Genomic DNA, 20512 nt, shown 5'->3' on the forward strand with positions numbered 1-20512 from the left:
CTGCTTTCCCTAATCCATGTCATTGTAACGTCATGCGTGGTATAGGAATGCGTGGTAGAGACGCATTCATGTAATGGCTGCAGTGCGTGAGTTGCCTGCTGTGGTAAAGGCTGTTTCCCTTTTTTACATGCATGAATGAGACCTGTGTATGAGTGGCTTCCTGGAAATTCACAAAGTAAAAATATCTGGCTGGTGTTAGTAGAGGTATCATCATGGCCGGACTGGCCAGCCGGGCAAGTGGGCCATCCCCAGAAGGCTGGAGCCCCAGGAAGCTGGCTTTGACAGTTGGAGGCCATTTGGCCTCCAGGAGTGGTGGTGCACGTTAATCAACCCGCAGCAACTTGGGAGAGTTGCTCTGATTCTGGTGAGCATTGTCTGTGAGAGAGGGCTCTGATGGGGGCGGCAAGAAGGGCGGTGTTACGTGGCACTTTAACAGGAATAGCCAAAGGGGCGCGCAGGTTGCTGGCGGTGTGGGCTAAGAAGTGAAATAAACCCCTTTGCATCTTATTGGGTTTCACATGGGGGCTGAATTTATCATTTTTGCCAAGCCTATTTTAAGTTCTCAGTCTGGCCCTGGTATCATCTATTTATGCAGAACTTCTGCCTATATTTGCATTTTCACCTAGAAGTGGGTATTCACATAGGATTGACAGAGGAAGGGTCAGGGAAATGCTAAGTGAATTAAGTGCATGCGGACTCAGATGTAATTGTGTAGATAAACATAACCATGTCACACTTACATGCATGTATATTATATTTAGCTTACTACGTCTATTTTCTGTGCTCTGATGCCTTGATAACTGAAGCAGAAGTCCCTCTGGGGCAGAAACTGCAGGGTCAGACTGTGAGAGGCTCATGAAGCAGGGACAAGTGGAATGTGAGCACACAAATCAGCATGCAAAGGAGAGGAGCATGTGTGGGTGCCGAAAAGACAGAGATACATCATCTGCAGCCTCACAAATGGGCAAAGACTTAAGTAAAAGCAACATCCTGCAACACCAGCCCACCACAGTGGCAGCAGCTTGACGGAAGGGGAAGTGACCATCTTTGGAGAGGGGGAGCGGGAGGTGGGCTATAGATTTTAAACAAAACTCTGACCACTGACAAAGCAAAGCATACCACAAAGGGAGTAGCAGACAAAGGGCTGAGACAGAATTAGACTGCGACAGGAGAAGAGGAGGTAGTCCACAGGTTGTAACCAGATGCCAGTCACCAGGCCACTGAGAAGCATGGCACGTGTGCCACTGGGGAGCAGCTCAAGCACTGTATGTGGATGGGGCTAGCCTCCGCTTTGTGCTATCCGAAAAGATCTGACCTTAGCTTCTACTCTAAACGTATATGTAAGTGTTTGTGATGCAGAAAGAGTAAGAAAGTAAATGAACATCTCACATAGTCACAGTGCTTCCATTCAGGAAAGAAAGACACAGGAGGGAAAATAGCTTCCATTTGGATTTTTTTTTAATGTTTCTGTTCTCCAACAATGCCTAGGCAGAATCTACACAAGGCAAATACTACATTTGTAGGGTCCTGGAAACATGCTCTGCAAGAAGGCATGTTCATCTTATACATTTATGCGCCTACAATGTAGTCTAAATTACATTTATAACACCACCTGAAACTCTGTAGCTTCTTGAAATAGTTAAGCAGGACTAAATGTAAGCCTTGTGCAGGAGCATGCTACGTATCTTGCCATTCACAGAGGTCTTCATGAATCCGGCACAAGTCCCTCATACACATGCACACGAGGGGCATAACGCGCCCCCCACCCCCCCCCGCAGGCCATGTGGTGCAGGAGGGCCCTCAACCTTTAGGGGGACTTCTATTCGGCCTAATAATGAACGGGAAACATCCTTTACGACGCAACTTTTACCACGCAGTGCCTTTACAACGCAGGTTTTTCAACGCAAGTCATTACAACGAATTGCGCTGGGGGGGCTCTAGGATAGGTAATAGTTTAATTTACTATCCAACACCTTCCCTACTATCCACGGGGAATGCAGTTGGAATAGTAAATTAAACTATTCACTATCCAGCACCCCCAACGCAAGTCGTTGTAACGACTTGCGTTGAAAAACCTGCGTTGTAAAAGCATGCGTGGTAAATGCATGCGTTGTAACAACGTACATCCATAATGAACATCTGCGAGCTATAGGATTCTTAGAGGCCCCTCATCTCATTCTGAAGGGGGGGTCTCCATTATTTGCACACGTCCAATCATGCGCACTCATACACACTCAACTGCACACACTCACACGTTCACTCAGGTTCACTCCCACACTCAGACATTCAAACTCTGCCCATCCTTCTCATTCCTTTTACACATCTACAGGCTACGTACAACTGCGCTACTACAGGTTTGCGCATGATCGGGTACCTACACACAGATGGATTGTCGGGCTCTCACATATGTATATATTTACAGTAGCACACTCGCGTGTACAGTAACAAAGGTGAGGACAAGATACACAACAGTCGGAGAATCAATACACAGAGGAACACACATTAAGTCCAGGGTATTCAAGCTCCTAAAAGGGGAGCCTGGTAGTGCCCTCTGCCAGGAAGTGGGCACCACAGCTGGGGAAAGCTCGAGCTGGTGTGATGCACATTCTGGGATTCATTCACAAAACGATTTGCAGATTCGAACTCAATTTACAAATGCAAAAGTTACATCCAGGGTTCTCAGCGCTGGATGATTTTCGACCCAGTGCGCTATACAGAAGCTTTCGTTTAATTTCAAATACACTCCAATAACCATGAAAACCTAATAAGATGCAAAGGGGTTTATTTCACTTCTTAGCCCACACCGCCAGCAACCTGCGCGCCCCTTTGGCTATTCCTGTTAAAGTGCCACGTAACACCGCCCTTCTTGCCGCCCCCATCAGAGCCCTCTCTCACAGACATGGCGAGCACTCCTGCATCGCAACCCGAGACATATAATTAAAAGCCAGCTCGAGAGCTCCGCGGAGGCCAGAAGCCTGCCTGCCTCTGCCCGGCTGGAGAGCTGCGGGCCCGGATCAAGGAGGGATGCAGGAAAAAAAGCCATCATGCGAAGATTAGCTGGGAGGGGGAGCCTGCCTGCCTGCACTGCACCCCGTGCGTGATTAGATTACTAATAGGCAGAGAGGAGCGCGAGGGAGAGGCAGGCTGCAGTGCACCACCCCGCGCCCTGCAGGCCCACCGCAACCACCCATGCACGAAGGTTAACCCCTGACATCGTGGCAAGGAATTATTTCCACATCCAGGCCTTCCGGTTTACGGTCGACCGAGCAAGTGGGCTCGTCCAAGGCGAGGCCTTTTTTTCACAGCGTGCATCACAAAGCAACACAGCCTTGTCCTGATTCCCACTGCATCCTTGACATGTTATCTAGGAAGCACAATTACCAGTCTTGGCTCGTAAGTGTTTGCAGTCATTTCCCTATGTTTAGATGTCTTTGCTACGGTATTTACGCTGGGAGAAGCTGCAAGCATTCCATGCATGCCATGGATATTGATTGACAGAGCTGCAAATACATGTTTTATGAGAGAATGTGCGATTCTGATCTTAAATATGGAGGGAGAGGGTTCCAGGTGGAAGTGGCAGAATTGGTGACGTAACCTTCATACTTGTGAAGTACATGTAATCGCATAATACAACACACACTTGTGATCTGTACGTGCAAAACGTCATGTTACCTTTATAATGATCATGCGAAGGGCCTCCTGTGTGCAAGATTAGGGGTCTACTGTTAAATGTTGGTGTAAGGATGTTTTGGGCAGAGCCATAAAAAGCACAGCCTGGTCTTTAAGTGCAGGAATAGCAGGGTCTGGTAAGGGAGGGAGGGTCGTTCTCAGAAGATGGACCAGAGAAGTGGAGGTTTACCAGTGGGAAGAAAAGCGATATTGTTGCGTGAGCGAACACGATTAATCGAGGATCAAATTTAGAGCCCTCAACACTAGACACAAGAAGAGGGACATCATTGTTGGTCTGGGCTCCATTTTGCGGAGGCAGAAACAAGACGTCGACAGCATTGGACAGCCCTAGAAGATAAGACGGCAGAAACCCAGCTTGAAAGCCACCGCTGTGCAGACTCCGCACACAAAGGTTAACTTTTAATTCTCAAGTATCTTTCCGCTGAAACCACTCACTGGGATCTCATTAGCATTACAATTGGCGCTGAAACCCTCCATGCATAACGCACACGGTAATTTGCTTTAATTTCCAAATCGCGCTCAGTACAATGGTGTTCTTATATCTTTATCTGCCATGTATAGGCTCTAGGCGCCTTTTGATTTATTCATTACGGTCCTATTGATTCTCAGGGCCCATATTCCGAGAATGGAATTGAAAATGTGTAAATGGCCCCACTGCATTTGCTGTGCGGGTCTGAAAATACCTGGCTGTATATTCAAATCAGCTGCAATACATTATAAGTCCCAGCAACACAACGGAAAGCTTGCGCCTCAATAAAATGCCTGTTTTAAATTGTTTACAAGTGGTTTTGATGGAACTGCAAGGACAAACACTAACAAGAGTGTGTAGTGGTGTGAGTACTTTAGGCGGTGTACATTAGAAAGCAGAAGAAATAGAAACAGTCGCAGAATTGCTGGGTAGATTAAGAAGAGCCGTCCAACAGGTGGGCCCCAAATATAGATAACCCTTGAAATTTGGTGAAGCCCAGCAGACCCTTTCCTCTCCACCCAAACGTGACTGGAATGGGTTTCCCTGGAGAACAACTGAATGATGGAGCTTATTTTACTCTAACTTCAAGAAAGGAGACCCAGGGGTAAAACCAAGCACACCTGCAGGCACAGATGAGCATGCCACAACTAATACATTATCAACCTAAGGAAATATTCACAGAGGTCAACACACAAAATCCATATCCTAAGCAGCCTGGAGTCTTTTTAATGTATTTTGGCCAACATTGAGTACACACTATTTGTCTTGACAAGAGGCAGGAAAGGGATATAGAAATGGTACCTTACAATATAATATACTACAGTACAATACAACCCCTTCTGACTACCTTTCAGTACCTGAGTGTTTGCTGACTGTCTCCCGGCAGTAATATGGCTGCTTGCGGGTATGTCTGACAAACACCCCAGATCTGTCTCACCTGCAGCCACATGGCTGCTTTTGAGAATGTCTAACAAAGACTTGCAGGGAACTTCGCTACTGCTGGCTGTCTGCACTGCACGAAGATGGAAATCTAATAGGATGTCTCAGAACCACCTATTAGCAGTTTCAGCTGCCCCTATAGGGCTGCTTGTCGGCGTTCGCCCAACAATCACATGGCCTCCCGCTGGGATGCTGAGCATAAACCGTCTGACTTTCTTTCATGCAGCAACATGGCTGCTTCCTGGATGATTCGCACACTCAGAGACTGTATACTATAGTGATGCTAAAGGCAGGAATACAAGCATTCTTGGTACTTCTGGACAGCAGGAGCAGGTGAGCTGGTAGCCACAGGGCCAGCTCAGTGTGTAGAAGAAAGCAATACCAAAGGGGATGATGGGCGGAGCGTTTGAGCAAATCAAACACTCACCCCCAGTCAACTGATCTGGGTTTAATGCATCATCATTCTTTAGCTCACTCCACCACCCCAGTTCAGACATGGCCATATGCAAATCAGTCTGACCCTGTGCCTCATGGGAACAGTCCAGCCGAACTGCCAAGCCAAGTCTTCCCTGGACCGGAAACAAGCATCCTGGGACCGGTTTCTGGCTAATCAGCCATCATCAGCCAGGCTACTGTTGTTTAGGTCGAGCAGAGTATGCTCGAGACCTATTGCTGCCCGTTTCTGGGAATGTAGACACGAGAGGGGCACGAGCGCAGATTTGACCTCGTGGGCGCGCACGGCGCCGTGCCCATCTCGTGCCTCATATTCCCGTGCGCACACAGCCAGCCCCCACACCCCTGCACACACACCACACAGGCACACGTACACACGCTGCCGCCCCCCCACCACACACACACATACAGACACGCACAGACACGCACACGCCGCCGCCCCCCTACCCCCCCTGCACGCACACACAGACACACACCCCCGCCCCATGCATCGTGAGATCTGCCATCCCCCCGAATCTCGGTACTTACTAGTTAGGCACCGGAGCGGTCAGCGGAATCACCACCTCTTCCTCCTCGTACTCCGGCCCGTCTAGAGTCAGGCACCTCTGCAGCTCCGGAGGCTCCGGGTGGAGGAGGCAGTGGTGGGAAGGCGGGCCCGGCTTCAGGGGAAGGACCGAGAGTGGCTGCAAAACCGGCAGCTTCCCCCAGACCGGGGGCGCATCCCCGCCAGCCTCCGCCAACATCGCAGGAAGCGGCGGTTGCAGGCCCCAGCGTAGGAAACAGGCCCCCGCGGTCCGCACACTGGGAAGAGGAAAAGGGGACGAGACCCACGGCACAGGGAGGCGGTGCGCGCCAGGCCTCCGTCGCTGCCTGGAACCTGTGCGCGCGCTCCCCAGCCTGTCACGAGCACGCCTCCTTCTGGCTACTAGCATGTCGCAGCCGCCGCGGTCACAGAGCAAATATGCCCGTGAGACTATTGGCGAGTAAATTAATTTTAGAGTATAGATTTCGAGTTGGGGCCCAGTTTACAGGACGTGGGCGGTGGTGAAGTGTGTATGTATGTATGGTTTCAGTTTACACACATAAATAATTCCAACATTTTAGTTTTATACCCAAAAATAACAATACATCTACGGGTGAAGTTCATTTTTCTCCCCAAAAGAATCCGGCTTCCAAAAATTGAACCCCGACGCTCTCTTTATGATTGGGCCAATAATCCCGTTTTGAGCTCGGAGCAATATTACATATCGCATTATATAGGCATCCATTATCGTGTTTTGCAACAGGGAAAACTTGCTGCACGTCACAGGAACATATTGCTCAAAATTCGATCGTACACAACTTGCAATCGATGGAATCGTGCGCATTAAAACCTCTTTATCAGCGCGATTGGCTGATGTTGAAGTCTGGTATGCAACAACTGGTTCAAATATGTTAGCTCAATGTTTCACGCTTTATTACAAATGTCACCAAAAAAATGTTAATATTTCACTTCTGTTCATTGTATTTTATTGTGACGAAAATCCAAGAACATAATCTTCCCAAAAGTTAATTACAAAAATTTAAGCTAGTGCCATTATAAATTACAATAACTTTTATTTAACTATTAATTATTGTAAAAAATAAAAGCCATTGTTCTTTGTAATATCAATACATCTAAGTCATGTAAATACAACACATATTGCATTACACATGCTAAAGATGTCACATTTGCGAAAGTTAAAACTATTGGCATTATAAATGACAAAGCTATTCATTTCGCTATTCTCAAAACCAACACATAAATAAAAAATGTGTCATTTACAATACAAATAGCTCAAACTTTCCTAATGCGAGACCTATTGCATTGCAAATGCTTGTTTTGCATTTGTCACCCCGAGTGGGACGGGTATGCTCATACGTGAGTCTCGTGATCTCAATGCCACTGGAATCAAACTATCCTGGCTGAAGAGGGCTGAAAGCCCAAAACCGGTCCTAGGATGCTTGTTTCCAGTCCAGGGAGGGCCTGGCTTGGCAGTTCGGGCTGGACTGTTCCCATGGGGCACAGGGTCAAGACTGAGTTGCACATGGCTGGGTTCAAACTGGAATGACATGGTGAGCAAAACAACATTGGATTTAGGCCCAGATCTCAGTACTGGGGTGAATGTATGACATTGTTCTGCATTCTGTCCATCAACTGTTGTTTTTGCATTTGTCACCCTGAGTAGGACGGGTATGCTCAGACGTGAGTCCCGTGCTCTCCATGCCACTGGCATCAAGCTATCCTGGCTGATGAGGGCTGAAAGCCCGAAACCAGTCCTAGGATGCTTGTTTCCAGTCCAGGGTGGACCTGGCTTGGCAGTTCGGGCTGGACTGTTCCGATGGGGCACAGGGTCAAGACTGAGTTGCACATGGCTGGGTTCAAACTGGAATGACATGGTGAGCAAAAAAACGATTGATTTAGGTCCATATCTCTGTACTGGGGTGAATGTATGACATTGTTCTGCATTCTGTCCATCAACTGTTGTTTTTGCATCTGTCACCCCGAGTGGGACGGGTATGCTCAGACGTGTGTCTCGTGCGCTCCATGCCACTGGAATCAAGCTATCCTGGCTGATGAGGGCTGAAAGCCCGAAACCGGTCCTAGGATGCTTGTTTCCAGTTCAGGGAGGACCTGGCTTGGCAGTTCGGGCTGGACTGTTCCCATGGGGCACAATCAAAACTGATTTGCTCATGGCTGGGATCAAACTGGAATGACATGGTGAGCAAAAAAACGATGGATTTACGCCCAGATCTCTGTACTGGGGTGAATGTATGACATTGTTCTGCATTCTGTCCATCAACTGTTGTTTTTGCAGTGTGTAGAAGAAGCACAAGCTTGCAAATGGCCGGGAGAGTGGCAGTCATAGATGACATTTAGGGTTCGCCAGGGTTCGCAGCTGCGACTCCTGGCCTGTCCCTTGTGACCCCAGGCACTACGTTTGAGACTCCTGACCTCAGAGGTGGCAAGATCTGTGCCAGGTACACAGCGGCAACTCGTCCTTAAGGACGTCAGTTGGGGCTCCACTTTCCTTGTTTTCTATCAATGTTTTATTACACTAATAGTGAATAATATCTTATTATTCACTATTAGTGTAATAAAGAATTGATTACAATTGACTTGAATATGACCCCACCTCCCCTGGAAGCAGAGGTAAGTAAAAATGCTTTCAAATGTATGTTGTGTGAGTGCTTGCAGGTGAAAGTGTGTTTATGTGAGAGCAAGTGTGTGCATGTGTGAATGTGTGTGTATGTGTATGCATGCACGTGTGAGTGAAAGTAAAGGTCAAATGGCATGTGATGTCACTTCCACTACCCCTGGTATTTTGATGAACTGACGTTCATGGTGGCAGCTGCTGGGAGATGTGTGCTCCTCTGCAGAGGTAAAGGGTGTCTCCTCTGCCGATAGCTGGGTCTCAGGACATCTGAGGTCTTAATCAGAATCAGCTGCAGAGATATTTGTGAGGACACAACACAACTAGCCTGCTCCATGTCCACATGCATCCTAGCCCTGGACCGCGAGCGGCAGCCACGGGGCCTGGAGAGAAGAGAGGGGGTGTAGTCTAATGTCACATTCGAAGAAAGCTCAGTCTGCTGATGCCATCTGCCGTGCCAAGGGAAAAGAATATCTCATGCCCATTGCAGCCACTAGAGGCGCCTATGGTCGAGAGGAAACTGCAGCAGTGTCAATCTCCCCAATTCTTTTTTCTTGTTGGACATTGTTAAATAAATACACAAAAATATACACTTTGCCCTTTGCAAAAGGAAACCAACAAAGTTTGGCGCTGAGAAATGTAACAATATGTGTAGAGCAAACTTATCTGTGGAGCATGGAAGAGCTCAACAGTGAATATATAGGAACCAACACAAAACACGAGAATAAATCTAAGGAACAATTCTCGGCTCGTGATAGACAAGTTTCCAATATCCCGTGCTGATGAATTAGCCTCTGGGCCAAAAGCCCCAAAGTGAATTGCCTAACGTATCTAGATCCTCAAACCTGAAACTGAAGCACAGAGGCGCAACTAGAGTCAAATTACGGGCGGGGGGTGGGGGGGGGGGCGAAGAAAATATGTTTCGGGGGGTGCTGAATCTTTAGGCAATCGGCAGAGTCGAGCTGCAGGGGCTCTTAGAAGGGGTGAAACAACAACAAAGCCCCATTAACATGCACAAGGTCTTTTAAAGACCTATGAAGTGCACGGGTGCGGCTGTGAGCGGGCCCGGGAAGTGTCTCATCCTGGGCTGCCACACACGACGGGGGGGCTGAAGCCCTTTGAGGCCAATGGGTGTTGCGCGCCTGCTGAAGCCTCCTCTAAATCACTGATCTTGGGCAGACACCATGCTGTGGTCTGTGCCCGCACTGAAAAGGCAATGGTGCCACACAAGACAAGAGGGGAGTGGGAATAGAAGGGGGTGGGTACAGTCTGCACCAAATGTCAACATGCAGTTTTTGGTAAAGCCAATGACATTCGCATTTCCAAGATGCAAGTGGGCTGCAGCACTGAGACGCAAGAGATCTTTGCAGAATCACACAATGTGGTCATGAGTGGAGACAAGGTTAAAGATTCAGAACACATGGCCCGAGCTTCAACAAACTCAACTATAGAACATCTCTGGTCAGTTATGCAGGAGCTCAAGGGGTATTTGGATGAAGATGAAACTCAGACCTGGATCCTGGATGAGCGGTGAGGGGTGGCATTAGAACAGGGGAGCAGGGTCAAGACTGATCTGCATATGGATGGGTCCAAACTGGGGTGGCTTGGTGAGCAAAAGAAGGATGGACTTCACCCAGATCTGTGACTGGGGTGAATGTTTGACAATCTTCAGCATTCTTTCCATCCTATGTTTATGTTCCATTAGAACACAGACCTTGTCCTAGTAACAGAAAACCTGCCACAGTGGGAGGTGTTTGTAAAGGGCAAAGGCTGACATCGTTGGGAGCTCCTGGCGTCGGCGACTGTCTGCGTAGGGTGACTGGGTGGTACAGAGGCATTCCTCAAGGAAGGGAGGAGTCTCTGCCTGCCAGAATGCTGATTGCTGACCAGTGGATGTGGCACTCACGTGGCAGAGCAGTGGCACAGCGCTAGATGTCAGCGGGCGGCAGAGGCAGGACCAGGGCAGGCGTGAGCGGAGTCTGGTGATGCGCCGACCAGGGCGGTGTTAGGCGACAACAATCCTTGAGGGATGGAGACTTCCTACTCTATAAGTGTGCCGCAGCAATCAGTCAATCAATCAGTCAGTCAATAAATCAATCAGTCAATCAGGATTTGTAAAGCGGGATATTCACCCGTGAGCTGCTGAAGGGCTCAGTCAAAGAACCACCCAGCAAAGAGGCTTTCAGATTCAAGAGCTTCTCAAAGCACTGGCAACGGTTAAAAAATGAAGTTATGGGTTGATTTGGTCCCTACCATACGAGGACGCAAAAGCAGGGAGTGACAATTACATACATGAAGATCATACAATTCAGTGAAACAAAAACAAACTCGTTTTTAAAAACCATCACTTCAAACTAATTTCCCAAACTGGATTAAAAAAAAATAGTGTCCACCCTAAAACATATCTGAATTTGTTTCACAATACTCATGATGGTTGTAAAACCTATGCATGAATAAAATCGAGCACAAGTAGTTTTTATAGGAAAAAATACCAGCAAAAAACTCAGTTTTAACAAGAATACACATTTTGCTTGCCATTTCTCCAGCAAAACATTTTTGAGAAGCTTATCACCCCCAGGCATTTTCTGTTGCAAAAGTACCTGGCATGTCAAAGGCTCTTCCTCCTCTTCATGCCACCATCCTCCACTGGGGATGTATGACGTTACAACGCAGGCTATTACAATGCCTGCTCTTACAACGCGGTTTTTACATCGCAATCCATTACAACGCATAGTGCTTTTGGGTGTTGGATAGTGAATAGTTTAATTTACTATTCCAACTCCAGTCCCCGTGGACACTAGGGAAGGTTATTGGATAGTAAATTAACCTATTCCCTATCCTAGAGCGCCCCCCAGCGCAATGCGTTGTAATAGTTTGCGTTGTAATGACCGCGTTTTAATGGTAGTGCGTTGTAAAAGTTTTGTTGTAAAGGTTGTTTACCTTCACTGGCAGCTTCTCAAACCCACACATTCCACCTGCCCCAACACAGCAGCAGACCGCGCGTCCCATATAGGAAAGTACATTTCTTTGTTGGGACTGCCTGAATTTGTTCATCCCTTCATCATACTCCAGTGGTTGAAACTCCTTTATAGACTTTGCGACACACAGTGAGTACTTTCAGTGAGTAGCCATAAGACTCCGCCTAACAAATAGTAACATTTGACCAATCAGCGGGCACAATGTGAAAACGGCGATCAAGCTAGGAACAGCTCGGTGAAAGATCCATGAACAGCTCGACTCTACTTATTAGAAAGTGATCTTCTGGGCTTTCAGAGAAGAAAGTGGATCCCAGCAGGGGCTTTTGTACATTGTTCATCATCAAAAAGAAATCCAATTTATAACTTATTTTTTCTACTATGTGGCGGAATTTCATCTTTTCCTCAAAGTATAGAGCAGCACAATCTCTCTGGAAAGTTGGTGAACTCAGACGTCACTCTTCGATGTACAGACAACTAAGTTAGTGCTGAACTAGTAAAACCCACTAGTCCTGTCCACCTTTACAATGCTTGTGTTCTGGTTCAGAGGGAGAGTGGACTAGCAGTTTGGATTAACTGTCTCTTTTTTGGAGTTGACCCAAAACTGATTTGCATGTGATTGATCACTGTCGGTAAAGGCAGAGACGAATAAAAAATGATGGAATGGAATAAACCCAGAGGAATTATCAGTTTTCGAGCTTGATTCCAGCATTTCCATTCATTACTTTTGTGCCTACAGGAAGGTCTTTTGACAAGATGCATGGATGACCTGCCACCGCTCTCTCAAACATAGGTTAAATGTGCAGACACGACTTGCTACAAACCAGTTCCCCCCAAAACAGAGTGTATCACCATCCAGCTAAAAAAGATACAGTCAGTACCCAACCATGTTGTTTCAACCTTTGAACATTACCATAGGATACCTTGGATGCAAGGTGTAGCAACAAAGAATGATTTTGGCACCATAAACTGTTTGATTATGCAGAAGAAACCTATTTTACTAGAAGGATTTGGAAAATGCTCTATTTACATAATGGCAGCCTTAACACAGTTGTGAATGCCACATGGTCTTTCTTGAAATCAGTCATTGAAATAGTGAGAATTTGAAGCAGCCTGGAAACACCGGTACTACCTCACACGCCCAAGAAGAAACGCGGCCACTCTGGGCTCAGTTTGACCACAGTCAAAGATGGGACCTGGAATTTACACCTTCTTGACCCAAGCCTTCCCAACTCCAGATGCTGTGTCACCCAGGAAGAGGACACGTGATCATCAAGAGATGCTGCCTACACTGACATCTGTACTACAAACGGCAATCCTTCACAAGACCACACTTTACAAATCAACTAAACAAAAATGAGATAGTAGATAGACTGTAGTCCTGAGCATGGCTCACCAGCCACTGCCCTCCAAACATAAGGCTTTTAGCTAGACAAATAACATGTGTCCAGTTTTACCAAAAAACACCAATGCAGGGATTCCAAAATGTCTTGGTCCGCATCACCAAATACAACAGTGGTTCAACATCGCCGGCGGAGCTATCAATCTCACAAACGTAGGAATCCCCTTCAGCATTGAAAAGTATGTCTCTTACCTTCAGAGTGGCTCAGGGTCGGGGGGTAATGACCATGCGTCCCGGTATAGTGTGACCAAAAACCCTAGAAATTAGGGTGTGTCAACAGAAAAGGATACATTCGTATTGCTCCGGTTCGCGTCCCAATAGCCAGGATTTTCTGAACTGGATCGTAGGTCAAGGCAGTGGGCTGATATGGAAATCCATGCCGAACAGTCTGCAAGAGAGAAGAAGAGTTTGAGGCTACGACTGATGGGAATGATTCATCCTCCAATTCACCACTGCATTGGTCTGCATCATTTCTGAATTCACAGCTCTCCTAATATGAGACACCAAATGCCAGCCAGCAGCAAGAATGGTTCTTGGATCACAGTCTAAATTGGTGAGACGTTTTTTGTTATGTTATGTTATGTTAAACTTTACTTGTATAGCACACGTACACCGGGTTGGTTTCTTGGCGCTGCTCTGAAGAGTTAGGCTAAGATGTTACTAGTATGCCTGTTTGAATAGCCATGTTTTTAGCAGTTTACGGAAGATCATGAGATTTGAGCAGGATCTGATCTCAAGTGGTAGGGACTTCCAGAGTTTGGGGCCTAGGGTGGCAAACCTCGTCTCCCCAGCACGTTTTAGCCTGAAGGATGGTATGGTCAGGAGGTGCATGTGGGCGGATCGTAGATTGCGGATGGGAATGTATCTGTTGATAGAGCTGTTAATGAATTCGGGCTCTTACTGTTCAGGGATTTGAATATAGTGCATCCTACCTTGAAGGCGCATCTCTGGGATATTGGAAGCCAGTGTAGTTTCTTGAGAAGAGGAGTGTGTTGTGTCTTCCTTACAAGGAACCTAGGGGTATGTAGGTGCCTTTAGTATGGAAGATACAATATTAAGTATGTTTCCATCTCTTTCACATTCCTAACACCAAATAATGGATTAAAAAAAATTGTGCTCTCTCTGGTTTACCCATACCATGTAATCCCTTAGGCACACTTTCACTTTCAACAGGGAGTCCTAACTCCTATCACGGACCAACTTGGGCATTTCCACAATCGTCATTACTTCAGTTCAGACACTGCTGCCGCAGACTCCGTTCATTTTCCCTTTACTCTTTTGTTCTTACTCAACCACACAGAAGGTCAGCCACTGTCATGAAACATATGCACCCCCTTCTCTGGGTGGTCTGATCTCCCTACTCTCAACTGAACAGACAAATATAGCAAACCACCCAGTGGGCAAGATATCTGTTCAGTGCTTGTTGCTGAAACCACCATTTCGACCTAGCAAAATAAATCTTTCGGCAGGCCTAAACCTTCCTTTTTAATACATATTTGTCACCCCTTGGGTAGGTCCTAAGCAGTCCACAGGACAAGGTGCAGTGTAGTCAAAAAGTTAGACATGTACTTTTAGGATTTAACTGTTCTGGTAGTGAAAAACTCTTAAAATTGTTTTTCTCAACTTCAATGTCTATCTATCCCATAGGATATCATTGGGTTACCCTATTACATTTAATAAGAGATAACTTTGAATTGGGAACACTGACAAATGCCCCTGCATAACAGGGCCTTATCCATGTTCTATCACCTAAACAAGGAAGCCCATGAAGGTATTGATCAGTCTACCTTGGCTTTTGGCTGCAGGGGAGTTGTGTTGGACCTGACCCTCTGTATGGTCATCCCAAAACTGTTTGCCTTCACCCTCCTGTTTTCTGAACCCGTTTTTGTTGGCCTTTAGGACTTTATGCACTTTCCGATATTAACCACTGTCAACGTGCTTGTGCTTTCTCCGTTAAACTTGGTGAAATGGGCTTAATCCCATTTGCCACGTTTAATTTACTTGTAAGACCCCAGTGAAGAGGTACTACATGTACCAAGGGCTGCAGCACTTATTGGTCAACTCTCCTAATTCACCCCGTAAATATGTGTTAGGCCTTCTATTGCACCCTGTGTGCAACTGCTGATTCAACCTGGCAAAATAGAATTTTTGTCAGGTCTAAACTATTCTTTTCAATACATATGCAACCCCAAGGGTAGACCCTAAACAGCCCAGGGGGCAGTGTATTCAACATTTATGATATGTACTTTTAAGTTTTACATGTCCTAGTTGTGAACAACTGAATCTACAGACACAACTGTGTCTAGTGCAGGAATGCACTGTTCACATTTGCTTTAGTGCACTGCGTTTTTTTATGACTTAAAGCGTATACCAAAAAAAATTTCAAAATATCAACCAAACCAATTAACTCCAAGTTACTTGTGCATTCTTGTGCTCATGGAAACATCAAAACAACGAATTAATCATTTTGTCATTTTCAATTTTTTATATAGATACGTAAACGTTCGATTCTTTTTTTAACATGTTCAGCAATTCAATATCATTGCAAATACAATCCAAATGTTCATGAAAAACATCCTTTCAAAACGAAAATACTGCTAGCTTCATCTGTGTTTTTTGTGGATTCCCAATGCATTTCGATGCCACTGCATCTTCGTCAGGGGAATGAACTGTATAAACAAATAACAATAGCCATATGTTCTAAATGAGAACAACATCATTTCTTAAGAAATCATTTCAAACAGGTTATCTCATCAGCATTTTTTCTCGAGAATAAAATACAACTCTATTGTAACCAAACACACTGCCCTCCCAAGCATAAATATCTTGATCATACTGTGATATTCCCTATACATGCCATTAGATTCAAGCAAGTGTAATCAACGTATGTGTTACTGAGTGCAAAACATAACTCAAAAATTCCAATGCAACGTACCCTCTTAACAAACCCTGTTGTTTGTATCCTTATTTACAGATGAAAAGTCTGACCTGCAAACCAAAAATGAGGCTTATATAAATGGACGGTAATAAGCAGCTGTTTCCCAAATCTGAATAGTGTAAATCATTCTTTTACTCACTGCTCTCTGGGCAATCGAGTCGAGCCTTCAATTTGCACTATTCTCACGCTCTGCAAAAACGTTAGACCCAAATTACTATCGTAAGTATATTTGCGCGTACTGACAACACCACTTGTATTTATATGTCAAGCTCCATATCGCAAAAATTACCGTATCTGTGTCGATTATCCCGTACTGTTCTCCTCGATCCTTCCCCAAGCAGAAAACGCCGCGGTACAACGCGCTATGCCGGGCTGCATATAAACCCGTCATCACCAATGGACCGTGGTCCCTGCCCCCTCCTTCTCATTATCGCCTTTAAAAAGTGTTAGTAAAAACGCGAGAATCATCACTGTATTAAGAACCGCATTATGGATTTAAGTCAATGAACTAGTGGAATACAATAATGTTCGCGCAATTAAATTGAAGCCTACGATGTTCGTGTTTACTTGTTGTGGACTACAAGACCCGCCCATCCCTAGTCATAGAAAGAGGACTTATCTATCTTCCTTGTCCCACCGGCCATTTACTATGAGTACCTGTGTCCATCATATACTCAACATTAATTCCTATTGTACCTGACAAATAGTACTATTTGTGAAATGTGATGGAAAGCGAAAAAAACGAAAAAAAATATAAAATAGTAAAGAAAAGTATAAAAATAGAAGTCAAAATTAAAAAATTTGCTTTATGTACACTGCGTTGTTAACACTTGTCTGAAATCCAATCCTGTATTCACAACTTTCTTTTTTCCACAGTAATTCATGTGATCATTTATAGGTAACATGCAAATTCAATTTTATCATTGAGCCCACCCGGTTTCACGGTGTTTAAATATCTCATCCAAAATGTCTCTCTCTGAGCTATTCTTATAGTAGGGTCCACAGGGGGTTCGACCAACACCTGCTCTAGTACAGTGAATTTTAATTGCGGAATGGTATGTTGTCTTTCTTTCCAATGTTGCGCTAAACTTGACTTTTCCTGCCCTAGTCTTATATTAGATTTATGTTCCGTGATTCTTATCTTAATCTTTCTTGTTGTGCGTCCCACGTAAACTAAACCACAAGGGCACTTAATGGCGTATATCACAGAACTGGTGTTGCAGTCTGATGTGTGTCTCAATTTTATCTGTTTTCCTGTGTGTGGGTGTGCAAAAGTCTCTCCAGTCTGTACATTTCCACAGTGACCGCAATTATAGCATTTGCGCATTCCTTTGGTCCTCTCTTGCAGAACCTTTACGTTTTTTTGTTTCAGTAATTCTTTCAGATTTTTCGATCTTGATAGTGCGAATATTGGTTTGTCAACAAAAACAGTCCTGAAGTCTTCCTCTTGTTCAATCAACTCCCACCTCTTCAATATACTTTTCTTGATTTTCGGTGTGAGCGTGGATTGCTTCAGCACACATACTTGTCGTCTTGATGGAACCTTTTGAACCTTTTGTAATAAAGCTTGTCTTGTTTTTGAAGTTGCTTTCTGCTTTGCCTCTCTAAGTACCTGTTCCGGGTACCCTCTCTTGCTGTATTGTTGAGCCATTTCTTCTATGTCCTCCATCGCTTTCGATTCATCACTACTGATTCTCTTTATTCTTGTGAACTGTGAAAATGGCAGATGATTTTTCAAACTGGTTGAGTGAAAACTGGAATAATGTAGTGCATTGTTCCTATCAGTTGGCTTTTTGAACAGTGTAGTGATGATTTTATCTCCTTCTTTAGTTAAAGTGATATCCAAAAAGTTCACAGTTTGTTGATCAATGTGGTTAGTGAATTTGATCATGGGATGACATTCATTCAGAATCTCAATGGCTCCTTCCAGTTGCGCCTTTGTTCCTTGCCAAATTATCAAGATGTCATCTATATAGCGAACATACAATCTTAGGTGTTCCTTCCAATTTGATTTTTCCAAAATGTGTGACTGTTCAAATTTGGCCATAAAAATATTTGCGTATGTGGGCGCCCCCGTGAATCCCATTGACGTTCCCGTCTTTTGAAGGTAGAACCTGGACTGCCACGAAAAGTATCCATGGTACAGACAAAATTGTAGAATTTCCAGTAAAAAGATGTTTAGTGATTCCTCATATTCACTTCTTAACAGCATCCATTCCACAGCTTCTATTCCCTCTCCATGGGGAATTGATGTGTAAAGTGCTGTCACGTCAATGGTGGCTAACCACGTTTCACAATCATTTGCTATTGTCACACTGCTGAGTTTGTTTAGGCAATCAGTGGTATCCTGTATATACGATACCCAACTTTGTACTAAAGGTTGCAAATAGTAATCTAAAAATCTGCCTATTGGTTCGTGAAGTGAACCGCAGCCTGCCACAATAGGGCGGAAAGGAGGGTCTCGAGCATTCTTGTGCAGTTTGGGTAGCATGTAAATGTGAGGTCTCTTTGGATATTCTGTAATCAGATACCTATAGGTCTTATCATTAATCCATCCTAAGTCCTTTGCTTTCTGTAAAATATCAAGTAATGTGGTTTGAAAAATCATGGTTGGGTCTGTATCTAGAGCAATGTAAGTGTCAGTGTCCTCCACATGGGATGAAACCTTTTGATTATAATAGACGGTATCCATCACCACTAAGGCTCCTCCCTTATCTGCTGCTTGAAATGTTAGTTCATGGTTATCCCTTAAGGTCTTTAAGGTTGTCAATTCTGAGTGTGTTAAATTCATGTATTTTGGTGCATTCTTGTGTATCTCCGTCAGGTCTTTTTTCACCAATAATTCAAATAGGTCCAAAGTCTTGTGTGATGTCGAAGGAACGAATGTGCTTTTAGGTTTGAAGACCTTCAAAGGGACATCAGTATCGGGTACTTGAGGTAAATTGTGGAACAACTCATACATTCTTTTTTGCATTACTGCAAGGCCTACCTCTCTCATAGGACAACATTGGGTTACCTCAATATATTTAATAAGAAATAACTTTAAATTGGGAGCAGGTTGAAATATCTAGTTTGGTGTCTAAAGAATCGTAATTTCATACAAACCCTCTGTCATGGTAAACTCAGATTTTCAGGCACAATTCTGATAATAAATCTTTTAGACATTTGGCCTTTTCTTGCACCGACCATTTAGTGCCTGCAGCCTGTATCATGGGTCACATGGCTAGGTGTAGCTGGCAGTTGGTCTTTGTGTATTTTACCATACACTAATACTAAGGGGGAAATGATGCTGGCAGGATGGACCATCTCTGACATGATAGGGGGCATAGCCATCACCTACCACACTTGCACTTGCACTTGCACTAGCCTCTGCCAGAGCACACCCACAAGGGTTTGAAAGTAGTCTTTTATGTCTCAGACATGTAGGGGCCAGGACAAGGATGCAGGACATTCTAAACACCTCTGGTAGTGGAAACCTCCAGCCATGTCTCCTCCTTCAAAGCTGGCACCAAAGATAAATAGTGACCCCTCAGACCCAACTCACCAGTACACTTCTGGATCTGTGGCAGGCTCAGAAGGACAGATGTGCTGCTCTGCAAGAAGGACTGCAACTCTGCTGTGCTGCTGCCCTGCTGCCTGAGTGAGGACTGGACCTGCATCTTGAACCCAGGACTACCAAAGTGACTCCAAATGCAAGTTGGCTGGCCTCTTGAGCAGAGCCTAATAGACAGAAGAGGCTTCAACCACCTTGAACCCAGCACCGGAAAACTGTTTGCTGTCAGTCCCACCACCAAGTGGTACCACTCCAGTCCTGAAACCTTGGAAGAGGGCCTGAAGGTGCTCTGCCAGTCAGCTGTGGTCTCTTGGGCAGAACCTACACCATGATATGCATCTCTTCACAGGCCCACATTGGAACTGCTGCAGTGCAATGCATCCTTGACACAGGATCTCATATCGCAGTCCGCAGGTTCTTGGAACTGCCGCTGTGCGATGTATCCTTGATGCAGGACTCTGCATCGCAAGCCTTCGTCGACTGCATTGTCGATGATGATGCAGGACCTCGCATCGCAAGCCCCGCTGATGGCCTCATTGGAATCGTGCTGCATGATGCATCTCCTATGCAGACTTTGCGCCGCTATCTGCAACCCCTCGAACTGCTGCGCAACACAACCATGATGCGGGATCTCACAACAGACCAGGATTTAAGGTACTTTGCACAGGGGGCCTAACTTGATCTCTGTATCCGGACCACCCTTCATCGCGGACGGCCTGAACTTGTGACTATGTCCCTGTCCAACTTAACAGATAACCACAGATGGGGCTCTTAGTTTTAGGCACTGTTTTCAATGAAACCTTTAAAACTGCATATCTGCAGCTCTACTGATTGGATTGAAGTAATTTTGGTCTCAAATAATTTGTTAAATATTAGGCTATGTTTCTTATTTACTTATTACTGTTTGAAGTGTTGTATAA

The 20512-nt window shown here is 45.2% G+C and overlaps 1 protein-coding gene across 1 annotated transcript in view; it reads right to left on the reverse strand.

Moving 5' to 3' along the window:
• STXBP5L (syntaxin binding protein 5L) overlaps positions 1-20512 on the reverse strand; it is a 1741945-nt gene that overhangs the window by 1608719 nt on the left and 112714 nt on the right. Inside the window, exon 2 of the mRNA XM_078656640.1 lies at positions 13392-13489. Coding sequence (XP_078512766.1) covers positions 13392-13489 — 98 coding nt within the window. The remainder of the gene's footprint in view (positions 1-13391; positions 13490-20512) is intronic.

The sequence above is a fragment of the Lissotriton helveticus genome, chromosome 8 (assembly GCF_964261635.1).
Source record: "Lissotriton helveticus chromosome 8, aLisHel1.1, whole genome shotgun sequence".
NCBI classification, from domain to species: Eukaryota; Metazoa; Chordata; class Amphibia; order Caudata; family Salamandridae; genus Lissotriton; species Lissotriton helveticus.